The 15,351-nt window shown below is 43.2% G+C and overlaps 2 protein-coding genes and 1 long non-coding RNA gene across 3 annotated transcripts; 1 reads left to right on the top strand and 2 right to left on the bottom strand.

The window, feature by feature from the left end:
• Positions 1-6: 6 nt before the first annotated feature.
• Positions 7-861, bottom strand: LOC306787288. Its single transcript, XR_013772538.1, has 3 exons — positions 695-861; positions 318-567; positions 7-140 (listed from the first exon to the last, which is right to left on the bottom strand). It is a non-coding gene; the product is annotated as an uncharacterized lncRNA (long non-coding RNA).
• Positions 862-3,502: 2,641 nt separating this feature from the next.
• On the bottom strand, positions 3,503-6,497 carry angptl6 (angiopoietin-like 6; the record flags this gene model as incomplete). The annotated part of the gene is made up of 6 exons (XM_079281299.1): positions 3,503-3,687; positions 3,785-4,055; positions 4,481-4,674; positions 5,513-5,714; positions 5,802-5,939; positions 6,027-6,497. The coding sequence occupies 6 exons, from the start codon at positions 6,495-6,497 to the stop codon at positions 3,503-3,505; spliced, it is 1,461 nt and encodes a 486-aa protein (XP_079137425.1).
• A 2,818-nt stretch (positions 6,498-9,315) lies between these two features.
• dcaf7 (ddb1 and cul4 associated factor 7) lies at positions 9,316-13,293 on the top strand. Its single transcript, XM_079281210.1, has 7 exons — positions 9,316-9,675; positions 9,947-10,105; positions 10,982-11,093; positions 11,178-11,296; positions 11,395-11,604; positions 11,848-11,965; positions 12,190-13,293. The coding sequence occupies exons 1-7, from the start codon at positions 9,538-9,540 to the stop codon at positions 12,360-12,362; spliced, it is 1,029 nt and encodes a 342-aa protein (XP_079137336.1). The 5' UTR covers positions 9,316-9,537; the 3' UTR covers positions 12,363-13,293.
• Positions 13,294-15,351: the final 2,058 nt, after the last annotated feature.

Raw genomic sequence — 15,351 nt, 5'->3', positions numbered from 1 at the left:
AGTTTCATTGCCGCGGTACCACCTCAGTTTGAGCTGCTGCACAGGAGCCACGTTGGAGATGTCACATTTCAGCCGGTACTCTGTGCCCGCCACCATCGGCCCCTGATCCAACGCAGAGACTGACACATTGTCTGGAGTCTCTGCAAATAAAGCAACGGGAAATAATCAGTCGGGGGGGGGAGGCAAATATAATGAAATCCATGAAATTGCAATCACAATTGTACAAGAAATATGTTCCATATTTACTTTTCTGAGTAAGTGTACTATGAATAATAATCACTTACAGACAGAATATAATGTATAGTACTTGTACTCACTATAAACAGTGATGTCTAGCATCACATAACACTGCTGGCCACCTTTCTCATTAAGGTAGCACAAAGGTTTTGCGACCAGTCTTCCACTTTTTCAACTTTCCAGGTGATTACATTATCAGTAGACTTCGTGGTCCCAGAAGTAGCCTCCCAGCCCATTTTGGAAAAACCTGTGGCCGATGTGCTGCATTTAACCGAGACCGGATCCCCAATCTCACCACGATATGAGCAGGGGTCAAAACAAGGGGGCAACCTGCCGTTCAAAAGTAAGCATATTCAATTAGAGCTTCATTTTGGGGCACATTAAGGGGAGAAAAACAGTTGATCAAGCAAGATAATAGTGACACATATTCTATATATGCCAATGTAAAGGAGCCTACTTGGTGGTGTTGATGGCTCAGGGGTGGTTATGGCTGCGGGGGCTCCCATTATGTTCATTTTCATCACATGGACGTGGATTTGCTTCGTTGTGCTTCCCAGTTTATGGTAGCTGTGCAGTTGTAAATTGCGCTGGTTGCTCGAGTTATGTTGAGGTAATTGGTGCTCTTCATTAAATTCACCCCATCGAGTGACCAATGAAAGGCAGGAGCAGGGTTCCCTCAGCTTCACAGTACAGGGTGACATCATCACCCTCATACACATGGACATCTTCCATTTTGTTCTTGAGCTCAGGGGCATCTGAAGAGGCAAACAAAGGCTTTTTATGTATTCAAATAGTTACGTCAGAGAACGACTTTGAGGAAAGAATCAATCTGTGTATCTGGAAACAAGAGTTTACTCACAGTGCACAAAAACTGTGTGTACGTTTGAAGTAACAGGAGGTGTTGCCCGTCCATGTTGCCAAAAGTCCAGCTGGGCCTCACATCTAACCTGAGTTCCGTTTTTTCCTCTGCTGAAGTTGGCTGCCAGAGTGAAGGACTCACTCACCAGTCCTTTGGTTTTGTTTGTGGAATAGTCTGTCCTGATGGTCTCATTGCCTCTGTACCACCTCACAGTCAAGTGTTGAACCGGAGCGACATGGACGACATCGCACTGCAGCTCGTACTCTCTCCCTTCCACCGCAGGTTCATGCTTTGTAGGAAACACACTGACGCTCTCTGGATTATCTACCAAAACAAAATGAAATATGGATGATTGTTTTTGCTTCGTTTTTTTTTGTTTTTTTTCATCAGATACTATTCATTTGAAATGAAACTTACTGTATACAGTGATGTTAAGGTCTTTTCTGCAGTTACGACTGTCATTCAGCTTTAATATGCACTCTGCAGTTACTTTCCAATCTGTCAGATTAAATGACCAGAGTACACTATTTATCACTGGAAATTCTCTGTCTCCAACCCTCCAGTACATCCCATCATGATCATTTTCTGCACTGGAACAGTTGACAGTCACTGACTCTCCATATTCTGCCAGAACCTCAGGCGGATCCAGGCTGAGCACATCGGGGCATCCACTGTCTGCGTCTGTTGATAGACAATGGGAATGGTTTGATTGCACTTTAAAAGTGGACTTTGCTGCACTCTGGTGGCTAAGGAACGGTTTAAGGCTGAATTCTAGCTCACAGTACTCTGTCATGTGTTTTAAGTAATCACAGATCTGTATTCATACAGATTTTGCTACTGTTCAAAAACATTTTTAAAAACTGACACATCATACATTCATGGCGGAGAGATGAATTAGCTTTAATTTGAAACATAAAAAATAAGCATGATCGTATTATATTCATGCTAAAATATTGGTGAGATCGGCAGCATTTTTGAGGATTTTGGAAAGCAAAAGTTCACAGACAGTATTTGTGTTTATATACTGTCTGGAAAAGCATCCACGCTGCCAGGATTATAGTTAACAAGCTAAATTGTTCGAAAACTCTTTTTTCCAAAATGGACTCCACCTACCACACCCGCAAGTCAACTGTCACAGACGTTATATTGGGGAAGTTTTTACCACACACAATATAATCCATCAGCTGCTTAATTTCTCAAAGTTTTACTTAATAAATGAATAATTTAAAGAAGTCACTTCAAAAAAAAAAAAATATTCTTGACTTCCTTTAGATTATCCTTAACAGCACCTCATCAAAAGGATATACATTATTGTATAAAATATAATTTTTTGATTAATTACACTGAAAAAAGAAAATAATATATAACACAATAATATAATTACTTCAATTGGTTATACTCAAACTAAACAAACACAATATCTTTGAGATTGAATTGAAGTATTGAGCTGAAGTATCTGTGTTGACAATCAAAGTAATTATTTAAATGAGTAAGTTGGTAAACATTTTTCTTTTTTCGGTGTAACTCGTACACATTTTTCCCTTTCTTTTACTCATCACCATCACTGGCAGCACATGGAGCTTTTAAACCTGTAGGCAAGCGAGAAACTATACCTCCGTTTTTAAAACTTTGTTTTATACCCCCAGCATAGAGTAAAGTGTTACATTTAAGACCTACACACAGCTCCTACAAAGAGTCAATATCACTCACCACACGGTGAAAACAGGAGCACGAGGAGGCCCAACATCCTGAGAGGCAGCATGCTGGCTTTGAGAGGCAGCATGCTGGCTTTGAGCGTGCGGGAGGGAGGAGGTGGATGGAAGAAGCGAGGCGTGTTTCAGGATGGTCCAGCAGATGTCCAGCTTCGGTACTTGGACGAGATGAATCCTGGATCAGAGCTGGCCCCGATGGTGACGACCTGCTGCTGACAGTGAGACGTGCTTCGGGTGATGAAAATAAAGTACACATGGGGAAATTCAACGCCCTGGTGAACAGGAAACTGCCAGCAAAACGGAACTATGTCACTAAAACCACAGTTTGCTCTATGTGGCGCAATTGTCGATGATACACTCTTCCTTCTCTCTACACTTCTCTCTTTTCACCTTTTCTACTCATTCAGAACAATAACCATTCAGAATATAGTTGGGCATCATTTTATTTAAAAGTACATGGCAAATTGGAAAGCATCAAATTTTGGCAGGAAATTGCAAAACAGGACAGAAATGTCAACACAGAACATGTTCGTCGATGTCCAATTATTCACAGTCTACACACATCACTGACTGGCCTCCAATCAACATGTCGTGACAGTATTCATTAAAACTGGCTGAGCACTGTACAGGGATAGCACTGACACATAGCCCTCTACATCTGTCTGCATCAGTAAACATATCCATGACGCAACTCTTATGTGGGTTTGATCATCATGGAAACTCGTTTGAGAGAGTAGGACCCTCCGTGGAACTCTGCCCAGTAGACCCCATCCTGGTAGCGGCTGCGATAGTGTCCACCCCGGTACCACACACCGTTCAGATTGGAGTGGGCACACATGTGGTACCACCAGCCTCCCTTTTGGTAGTGAGCGCAGTTACCTGGGGACACAACAGAACAACAGGCTTATTAACAGAAAAAGGTCAACAGAGAGCTAACAAACAGGACCGGGGGGGGGGGGGGGGGGGGGGAGCAGACCCGTGTAGCTGTCCTTGTCTCGATCCAGAGTGGTGAAGGCCTTATTGTTGTGCCATGAGAGGGAATCCCCTGCATTGCCGTGGTATTCTCCTAACCGCAGTCTGTACCAATTGCTCTCCGGTTCAATGTGGAAGCTGTCGTACTCTGCAAACACCTGCCGGCCCTGCCAGTCTTCCAGAGCCACCCGCAGCTTATATTGGGCCTGTTTTGTCAGCCAGTAGAGGTGTTCCAGGCCGAGCCAATACTCTCCGTCTAGGTTCCCAAAGCCTTGCTGTAACACACCAACACACAGGTTTAATCTGAGGGAAAGTATTCATCCTGTGTTGTTCTTTTTCCCCCGACGCTCGTGCAGCAGATCAAAGTTGTCCTTTTTCCAGGGAAATATTTTAACATTAGCTGGATGGATTGGAAAACAAATTGTTCACAGCATTCATGGTCTCCAGAGGATGAATGCCAAAGACTTTAGGGATCATCTGACATTTTGGATTTTGGGGAAATATCTCAACAACTATCAGATGGATTGCCAAGAATTTGGCAAGGACACATTCATGTCCCCCTCAGGATGAAATGTAATAACATTGGTGATCCAGACTTTCCATCTAGTGCCATCATCAGGTCTAAATTTAAATTCCGCCCAATACTTTGGTTTATGACATTCCCATCTGCCTCAGTTGGACTTAATAAACTAAGAGCCACCTTATACTGCTCCCACGTCCGGAAGAAGTTGACCGACCCATCCTGTCTCCTTTGGATCACCGTCCACCCTCCCTGAGCCCGACTCTGCTCACACCAGGCCTGCAGGAGGCGGTTGGCACTCTGTGGACGGAGCAGGTAGATCCCACTGGTGGTCTCACCTGATTCCAGCACATGCTGGCAGTCCCGCCACGGCCCTGAGATATATGCAACAGTTTCAGAGGAGTTTCAGTGAATGGAAGTGAAAAAATATTACATTAAATATTAAAAAAAAGATCACACAGAATAGCCGAAATGTCTGATTTGGTTGAAGAGATAGTTCAGAGATAAAGTACTCGGTGGGGGCAATTTAGGAAATCACAACGGTGGTTTGTGGTGTTTTTGGAATTCTGCTTGTGTTAGCGTCACTAGGATCACAGATACACAGCAACGCCAGCTTATCTTTTCAGAGCCGAAGAATTTCCCCCCCCCCCAACACATGTTGAGTGTCTCGTGTCCCAGAGATAAGACGAACAGAGAAACCTACACTGACAAAATGTATACATGGAGGACAATCTCCCACACAAATGACTAATGGTCATCCCCGACAAGCATTTGCGGTCCATGCACAGCCTTTCATCAGACCTTTTAGCAAGAGTTGCGTCTCACACACACACACACACACACATGGTGGAGTCACTTCGGTTCTGCTGACTAGTTGGAAAGACTGCTCAAATCCTCTAATTTGTCATTTCAAACTTTCCAGTTGTGCAAGTACACAGTATCCGTGTAGTTTAATGCTCCAACAAATGCTGTAGTTCAAGAGTGAGTCTTCATTATAAAGTCCTCTCTCTTCTGATAAGAGCCGCTGGCTGTTTTTGACATTGTTTAGGCATTCCCAGAGCGATAGGGCTCCTACCAGCAGGTCACTGACTCCTTCAGCCTCTGCTTATCGGAGCAGCTAAATAACTCGGACAGAAGATTTATGTGCTCATACACATAGGTTCAAGTCTAATCGAGCACTCCTGCTGTAAGACGTGCTTTGCATTGATGTACCTGGAGTCTTTGTGACAGGGAAACTAATGAATGGAGGGTCCGTAGGAGAGTTGGTTGAGGCGGTGGGAAGGGAAACAACTGCTTTTTCCTGTTGTGGAGGAAGAGCACTTTGGTCCCTTTGAACATCATTGGCCATTTCGCTGGCGTCAGAGCTGTAATTAGGATGCACATTCGACTGGCTTTTTGGTGGTTCAGTCGTCACCTGTCCAGGCCAACACAAAAACAACACTCTCAGTTCCAGTTTTAAAACCTAAAGTTTGCAACATGCAGACCACAGTTTGTTCCCTACCAGAGAGGCCTGCGTGGAGTCCCTGCGCTGGCACTGCTTCTCCAGACGAGCTATAAACTGGTTCTGGGAGCTCAACATGGAGGTGAGGGCTCCATATTTCTTCTCCAGCTCCCTGTAGTTACTGGACACCTGCAGCGCCTGACATGCCGCACCACCCACAGCAAACATTAGGATGAGTTCGACAGCGATGGGGACAAGACGCAGATGATGCGGCGCTCTGCTCACCTGTGTTGTAGCATTTAGCAGGATGCTCTCCACCCTTCGCTGCTCCGAAGCCTGGTCTTTCTTGTGAATGACTTCATGTAGCAGCTGGGCATAGAGCTCGGCAATGCGAGAATTCATGCTGTTACTCTCTTTGCGCAGGGCTCGTACCTCCATGGCCAGGGACCCCTCCTGCTCCAGCTGGCCGTGGAGCTTCTCCAGCTGCTCCTGCTGCCGTCTGAGCTCCGCCCGCAGCGCTGCCACCTCCGACTGGTTGGCAGAAGCCGACTGCGTGTTCAAACACAGCGCACCTGTCAGTTTTTGCTGTGGGACAATGAAAGTGTAGGAGCAACGGCCTCCTTTCGTGTCTGAAGAGCTCGATGAACCCTTCTGAGTGTCCTCGCCATGAGCCCCGTCCTTCCGTCCTCCAGCTCCTGGTATGTCCACACAGAGTGTTAAGAAAAGAGTCAGACCTATTGTCAGTGTCTTCTCCATGAATGTGTTCAACTTCTGAGGATACCCTGGTAGCGGAGGAGAGGACATGATTAGAATTACCACAGCAATAACAATTGACGCAAAGACATAAACCTTGTACTCAAAGGGAAACAGTGTGTTGTGGGTCTTGACTGTTCACCAGATGTTTCTTTGTATACACACATTTCCCCCTGGCTGGAATGTATTAGCAGGTCAACACGAAAAGGACAACAGTCAACATCAACCTGCCAGAGTCAACACACTTCCATCTCATGGTCAACAGAGGAGTTAGCTCCACATCCAGACACAACAGCCACGGTCAACACCATAACCATCGACATCTGACACAAGAATCTCCTCCATAACTTTCTCACTGGTACCAAAACTATAAGTCTACACTTCAAAGAAATATTTTTTTCTGAATTTAACAACCATTTCTGGACTTCTTAATGATTGAACTAGTTATTAGTTATTTTGCCAAGTGCAACTTTGGATGAGTAGATTTAGGTCTACATTGAAGAGGACTATGTATTGACTTACCGCAGCAGCTGAAAAGTGTTCAGGATGTCTTTGTTCTGCTCCAGTGTGTAGCTGCAGCTGCCAGGATGCACGGATGAAACAAAGATTAAATAAAGGCGAACGCATTTCTTTCAAAAATCACATGTTCAAGGATCAGGAAGAGTCACGAGATGCTTCTCCCAAATTAAAAGTGGTCAGTGGTCCTCCGTGAATGTTGACGTGAACCCACGTTTTGTAAGCAGCTAATCTACCTTTGCTTCTCCGGAGGTTCTGTGCCAGCATCTGTGAAGAGGGAGACAACTAATTACAAACCATCCAAATGACGGCGCCTCCCAGTACCTGCTGTTTAGCTGGATGTCTCCTCCCTCGGCCATCAACCTTCTATCCTGCCTCAGGCTTTATCCTACAAGGAGCTGAACTAGTGTGGGGTTGAAATGCAGTGATTTACGCAAGGGCTGCAATTAATGGTTGTTGTCATTGATGGTTTTGTTCGTGGTTGATTCTATGAAATGTCATAAAATAATGACATTGTTTTGTCCGACCAACAGTCCAAAAATCATCAAATAGGACAAAGAAAAGCATCATATGCTCACATTTGAAAAGCTAGAAACAGTATTAGTTTTGTTAAAAAACAGTGATGCAATTCATTTTCTGTTGTTTTCAATTAAAAATAGACACATTGCAAACAACAGTACATCAGCTATCGATCTATAGGAACTAACATTCTGCTGTGTCCCCTTGCCGACACATCTTAATTCACAAAGTAACTGTTGCTGTCAGATAACTGAAATGTGACCAAAAGTACAATGTGTGCCATCAAAATGTACATAGTATCATAAAATGGAAATTTGTTTCAACTTTCATTTGTTGGAGTCATACCACTTAGAGATAAAGGAAGGCGTGCAACGTTTAACCGACAGAGACCGCAGCAGACGGTAGACTATTAGATGCATCAAATGTTCCATTTTGTTGCAGTGACGGTCACACCCAATCTGTGATATAAAGAATCATCAAGTTGTTGGGTGGGGACAGATCGTGCAACCAGATCGCAAAAAAAGACACAACATGCACTTTTGACCTTTGAAATGCCATCACCACTGTTTGGTATCTACATGTGAAGCAGTTACAGCGTTCTCTGTGGCCAGCAGTGTTGCCAGTAAACACGTTTGAGATAACATCTTTGATATTGTAGCAGTATCCTGTAATATCTGCTACTGACGAAACTGCAGGACTGTCAAAGATCCTTCAATGATGGGGTGGAAGAGTGACACCTGAAATTATATTCGTCTTTGTGGTTCCTCAGCAGCTGCTGGTGTTGCTTTGCCTACTTGCTGGAGTTAATTACATTCCTGCCATTTCAATTGCTGCTGTTCTATGAAATAAAACAAACGTTTTAGTTTTGTGTTACAGTTGTCTTTCTGCTCTGTTGAATAAAGATACTGACAACTCTGTTTCCCTCTCGTGAACTGGACAACAACAACAATAATTGAAACGGCCGCACTTTATGTTAATGTTTATCCTGTAGAATAATGTTTTGTGTTGTCATATTGCAGCCATGTATAATATAATTAATATATTGGTGCTGTTTTATGTGGACCAATGGAAGATAATAAAAAAATTTACAAAAAATAACTAAAAGCATTTATATGTGGCCAAAACCTATAGGCCTCCATGTATAAATGACCGAATAAGTACATAGCCTCCACAGTATAGGCTTTTGTGTATTATTGTTTACACAAAGTTATCACAAAGTTGTACCTGAGGCGTTCGTACCTCCCTCGACGGTAGTTGGAGATGAAGGTGTACTGGTGTCTGCGTCCATCTAGTGGTCACAATGCAACAATGCAGGAACTGCAACATTAAAACCCTTCCGTGAAATATTATATTTCAGAATAAAGTAAACACACCGAAGCAATCACACGTGAACAGAATGGATCATGAAATTATAACATGATTTGTTGTCTGGTCCTGACAGTTAAAACGTACAGCTCCATGATCTGGGTAGAAGACGACTGGATCTGGTAGGAATAAGGATCTGAGGGTCTATGGGTGGATGTGTGGATTCTAGATGGACCGACAACAATTACTTAACAAAGACATTAGTTCAAAAACAAATGAATCAGTTCACATGATTCTATTTATATAGATGATATAAAAAATCAGCTGTCAATCTTGCCCACAATGATTCTTAAACGAGGAATAATAAGACCGTACCATTTATTAAAATGAGATTTTAACAATAATTTGCTTTTAATAAAATAAAAAGAAGAAGAATCTGCTTTTATTTTGAAAACAATTACCAGAAGTCACATGGGTTTTGTTGGACTTGACAGCGCTTTAGGTCATGACGAGAAATGTCACTCTTTGTTAAGTAAAGTGGTGAGAAATCTTGCTCCAAAACAAGATTAACGTCATTAAATGGTCATTACCACCACACCTGCTGATATTAGTGACTGCAAGTCAAAGTAAAGGGCGGCAGTTGGCTCGCGCGACTACTTATTTCGCTAGCGTGTCGGCTAACAACAGCTGCCGTTCGGGGAGGATGTCGCTTCACGGCAAAAGAAAAGAAATCTACAAATACGAGGCACCATGGACGGTATACGCGATGAGCTGGAGCGTCCGACCAGACAAACGCTTTCGGCTGGCACTTGGGAGCTTTGTGGAGGAATACAACAACAAGGTGCGTAGTGTGGTCACCATTCATCAGCTTAACGTCAGCGAGCTAATGCTAATGCTACCTGTCCTGCGCAGCACAGAGGCATACAATCACTATAGTCTGTTTAGTTGTTATTCCACAGTAACACAAGAGTACACGTGTAAATAGTCTGCGCGCTTGTCTGTGTGTCTGTAACAGTGCTATCCCACAGTAACGCCTTATATAGCTAATGCTATTTCTAGCCTCATAGTCATGTCAACAGTAATTCATGGTGTGTCTTTGCTCCTGGGTCCAGGTCCAGCTGGTGGGTCTGGAAGAAGAGAGCTCAGAGTTCCTCAGCAGGAACACATTTGACCACCCGTACCCCACGACCAAGATCATGTGGATCCCGGACACTAAGGGGGTTTACCCGGACCTGATGGCCACCAGTGGGGACTACCTGCGCATTTGGAGGGTTAGGATGTTTGATCTTACAGGATAAGTCTGGTGATGTAGCTGTTGTTTGTATGCTAAGTACAGTTACCCCTTGACTGCCTGGCCATGGGAACTACAGTAGTCTATGACTGCTCTTGAGAAAGTCTTCTGTATCTGTCAGTTATGAATCATTCTCAACAGTAGTTTAAACACAAACTAGTCAGTGCTGTTTAGTAGCTATAATAAAAGTGTTCAATGATTCATATTTAAGAATTCATAATTAGTCATAATCATGTGTTTTGGAAATGCATAATTAAGATAAGCATAAAGTGTTTTAGGATTAGTAGCTAGATGGAGAATTTGAGACATGTAGCTTTTGCCAAAAGTTGCAAAGTCTTATCTATTATATGGAATGTTTATCATAGAGGGATTAAACCATAACTGACATTCATTGAATGTGTTAGTAAACTCAGGGACAGAAAGGCAGACAGGCGAATACGCTCCTGGAAGTTAGCCAATAGGAATTGGGATAAACGGAAGAGGAGGTGTTTCGAACAGATGTGGGTGGTTTAATTTCAAGTCTTTTTCTCTCTCACGTGATGGCTCTCAGAGGACGGACGGGTTTTATACCTGAGGAGCTGAGTTGAGTTTTTTGCAAACGGGGTTTTATTGATTTAATATTTCATGGAAATAGTGTACTTCACTGTAAACACTGTACTTGCATCAGTGGGATTAAATTCCTTTTAATTGTAAACCAGTCTTGGTAGATTTCTTATTGCAGCGTGTCCACTGTGAACAGCAGCCGGACACACGTGCTCTGGCCTCCTCGCTGTGGAACAGACTCAAACTTCCACAGTAACTTAGTTGTTTGAAGAAGTCTCCTCACTGGCCAAATTCTTTTGGATTCATCTCGCAGGTCAGCGACACAGAAACGCGTCTTGAATGTTTGCTGAACAACAACAAGAACTCAGACTTCTGTGCTCCCCTCACATCCTTTGACTGGAATGAAGTTGACCCTAATCTGCTGGGTAAGGATTCCACTATATAATAGACAGTGAGGGGGATATTAATTGGTCTTTATTGCAAGTTTAACATGTTGGTTCATCCTGCAGGTACTTCAAGCATTGACACCACCTGCACTATCTGGGGGTTGGAGACGGGCCAGGTGTTAGGACGAGTTAACCTGGTGTCTGGCCATGTGAAGACCCAGCTGATTGCTCATGACAAAGAGGTGCGTGGGCGTCTTTGCTGTAAAACGCAGCCCCGTGTGTACACAGCCAAAAAGAAAAAAAAGAATATTTCAATCGACGTCGTCGTGTGTCTGTGCAGGTCTATGACATCGCGTTCAGCCGTGCGGGCGGTGGTAGAGATATGTTTGCCTCTGTGGGAGCCGACGGATCCGTCCGCATGTTTGACCTCCGGCACCTGGAGCACAGTACCATCATCTACGAGGACCCCCAGCACCACCCGCTGCTCCGCCTTTGCTGGAACAAGCAGGACCCCAACTACTTGGCTACAATGGCCATGGACGGCATGGAGGTCAGTTTGGTGTACGCTCTCTCAGCCTGTCTGTAGCCATGTTTTCTGCATTGAAATTGAAACATTGGTAAGCCAAAGAAGCTTTTTTTAAGTTGATTTTAGAGAGGATTGTGTTGTTATTTCTGACTGAGAAGAACCTTTTCTTATGCTTATGGTTCTTTTCTAGAACCATAAGCATAAAAACATGAACTATTTGTTTGTTGACACTTAACCAATGTTTCACGTTACTGTGTTATGTGATAGGTCGTCATCCTGGATGTGCGTGTGCCTTGCACTCCGGTGGCTCGGCTAAACAACCATCGCGCTTGTGTCAACGGCATCGCCTGGGCCCCCCACTCGTCGTGTCACATCTGCACTGCAGGTGAAGGCCCTGACAGATTGTGGGATATAGTAGAGGGGGGAAAAAAACAGATGCTAGCAAAGACACAGCTGTCTGATGATTGGTAACTTTCGTCTGAAACGGCACAAACTCGTACTGTGAAGGGACCTTAAGGCTTAACTTTATCTTTAATCTGCCACATTTCCCTGCTTTCTCAGTCTGAAATACCTCTGTTAATGTCTTCTTTGTGTGTCTTATTTCCTTAGCCGACGACCACCAGGCTCTGATCTGGGACATCCAGCAGATGCCACGAGCCATTGAGGATCCCATCCTGGCCTACACTGCCGAAGGGGAGATCAACAACGTGCAGTGGGCGTCCACGCAGCCGGACTGGATCGCCATCTGCTACAACAACTGCTTGGAGATCCTGCGTGTCTGAAGCCACGAACACTTATACGAAGAAGATAAGCTCCTTCCTGTTTCAGAGTTTCTGGACTTGATTTTTAGCCTTCGTCCCACTGTTTTCAAGACGAGTGAACTTTCTGAACGGGTTTTGGAGTATCGCACACCTACCCCACAATGACCCGGTTTACGTTTTCTCTTTACTGCGTTGGTCTTCTATTAAAAGTATGAAGCTCTTATTTATTTTTTTTGCTCACAAGGTAGTGTTCAGAAGCTTTGAAATCTGAGCAGCGGTCTATGAAAATCAGATTTTTATACTTCTTGGTGTCACTTCAGCCAGCTGTGAGATTATCATGAAGGGTTTAGATGGCGTGTGCTTCATCTTTTTGAGTTGTAAAGGTTGATGCAAACTGCTGGAGGTGGCAGAAGATGACCTCTCTAGGAATACGTGGGAGCCTTCTTGAGTAAGAATTTTACTCCCACCCAATGATCGAGGCTCAAACTTGTGACCGATGAAACTTTTCTAAATTGGCAGATGACCTGAGAGGGATTTGTATCGTCTGTCATCATACGGTGTGTTTTAGTTTGGCTGTGAGGCGGCCATGTACAGCAACACTCAGAACCTACCAGAGCAATGTCGTTCAGCCCTTTGTACTCCCTTCTTCTTCTCTTCTTTAATTGTAGGAGATTGTGCTTTGAAAGCTGCATTTTCTTTTGTGTTTAAAGTTGTGAAACTGGGCGGAGCGTGAACCAACTTCCCGACCGAGTCTGCCTCTCTTTTTGGCGTTTCCAATAATTAAAGGGTCACTTCCTTGTAGCATGCCATTACAAGGCAAAACATGTACATACAAATATATCAACTAGAGATGTTGGTAAGACAAGTGTTCATGTTGTAGCTTTTTCATAAAGTTTATTAATGAATTTGCTCTAATAAATTGTGTTCCTTCATGCCCTAGGAACAAACTTGACATGTTGCTTTGTTTTGTGAAGTAGCAAATTATTTACAGATGTGTTATTTTTTAGTAAGTATTATAATGTTGTTGCTCTTACACAATGCGAGGTCAAAGAATGTGTATAATAAGGGGGCACCCAGATTCGAACTAGGGACCTCTTGATCTGCAGTCAAATGCTCTACCACTGAGCTATACCCCCACACATGATGATGTGTCACAGGTGATTAATTTCAAACTCCTCTCACCTGCTGTGTGTGCATAGTGAGTACCTTGGTGATGCCTGCATGTGCCCTCTACAGGCAGGATGGCAAATCATTTCTAAACCCAAAATGATAGCAAATGACAAACCTTTATGTTTTATTTCGCAGGTTTGACAGGTGTGTGTGCGTGTGTGTGTGTGTGTGTGTGTGTGTGTGCGCGCGTGTGTGTGTGTGTGCGCGTGTGTGTGTCTGTCCCTTTAACTTCATCCCCATGTGTCTGCTACTATACAAAGGGTGATCCCTTTCAAATCAATACCTCATTTCCAGTAATGAAAAAAATACTCAGATCCTTTACTTAAGTAAAAAATACTGCCAAAACATTTGACGGGCTTCATAAACGTTCTTAATTTAAGTTAGTGTCTAACAAAGCGTCATATTTTTGGTGCCCAGTATAGGTTTTCAAAATCGTAATCTACAAAGTAAACAGCAACAGTTAACTACATATATCGTCTAAAGTAGCATTACATTTACATAGTTCAGGATTGTACTTAAGTACAGTAATTGAGTAAATGTTTTTACATTACTTTGCACAATCGTAGAGAAGTCATTCATTCTCTCATCTGTTGAATCAGACTCATAGTGGAGGTGTACACTTGTAGTTTGTCTCCTGTCACACAGTGCTGAATATTTCTTCTGCACTGTGTGTGACATTATATGTGTTGGTGCACCTGGAACAATAAAAAAACAAAAGCGTTTCAGACTCCCATTGTAACTCTGCGGTGTGTCTTTAATCTAAAAAAAGATAAATAACAGGAATTTGTGCTTCAAGAAACATTATACAGAATTATAAATGCTTAAAAAGTCTTTACATTCACCCTGTGGTAGGAACAGGAAAATCATCTTAACAAAGGACGTCTTGAGGCAACGTTTCCGTGTGTGTGTGTGTGTGTGTGTGTGTGTGTGTGATTGACAGCTACCGTCCACTTCACATCACTCAGTTGATGCAAATCCAACTTCTACAGTTTTTCCTTTTATCTGTTTCAGTATCACAGTCTAGAGAACTGGAGAACACGTCCTCTAATGTTGGCACTCTTCAGATAAACACATCAGGTACATTGTGAAACCATGAAGAAGAGTTGAACAGAGCAGATGCACCGACACAGAAACAGGGGAAACCAAGCAAAGCGGTCACGTTCAAAAAACAAAAACGGTAAGGGCTACGTGTAAATGTAGAAGAAACTATGAAGCTGTTTCTGTTCTTTTTTCCATTCTGCTTGTTCGAGTCTGTTTATTTATGTTTAAATGTCGGAGCGTGAAATATGAGATGAAAATGACATTCTTCATTGAGTGCTTCTCCAACACTGCCTTGAATCCTTCGGGGTTGACAGACAGCTACAGTATATTACTGCATATTACTTTTGATATTTGTTTGAACATACACTAAAACAATAAAAGTGTGTCTCTAACTTATACCACTCATAGTTTATTACATTTACTAGATGTGTTCTTCTTAAGACCGATACAGCTCTAATATTAGGGAAATAAATTCTATTTCAAATAAATTATTACATTTCTCTAAACTCAAGTCTAATTGTGCAATTCTTATACAAAGTGAATGCAGATAGTTCTTCACTCGTCAAACATATTACTAGTCCTTGACATTTCACCTCTCCTTCAAAGAAACCTTGGTTTGGGATCCAGCGACAACATGACGCAGGTATATGTTGTATGTCTTTACTGTCCATTCATGATTTACAATGTGCCCACCCTGCTGGGCAGGAATAATCTCATCATTGCACAGGACCTCGGGTGTGGAGGAACGCTGGCGCACAAAACCACGGCAGCCTGTGACGGCGCCGTGGAGGTCTGTACG

Source organism: Melanostigma gelatinosum (assembly GCF_949748355.1).
Source record: "Melanostigma gelatinosum genome assembly, chromosome: 13".
NCBI classification, from domain to species: Eukaryota; Metazoa; Chordata; class Actinopteri; order Perciformes; family Zoarcidae; genus Melanostigma; species Melanostigma gelatinosum.
This window is presented reverse-complemented; position numbering and strand designations above follow the sequence as displayed.

Coding starts and splice junctions, on each gene's coding strand:
- dcaf7 (XM_079281210.1), top strand. CDS start 9,538: ATGTCGCTTCACGGCAAAAGAAAAGAAATCTACAAATACGAGGCACCA. Junction 10,106..10,981: donor ACTACCTGCGCATTTGGAGG/GTTAGGATGTTT, acceptor TTCATCTCGCAG/GTCAGCGACACAGAAACGCG. Junction 11,094..11,177: donor AGTTGACCCTAATCTGCTGG/GTAAGGATTCCA, acceptor TTCATCCTGCAG/GTACTTCAAGCATTGACACC.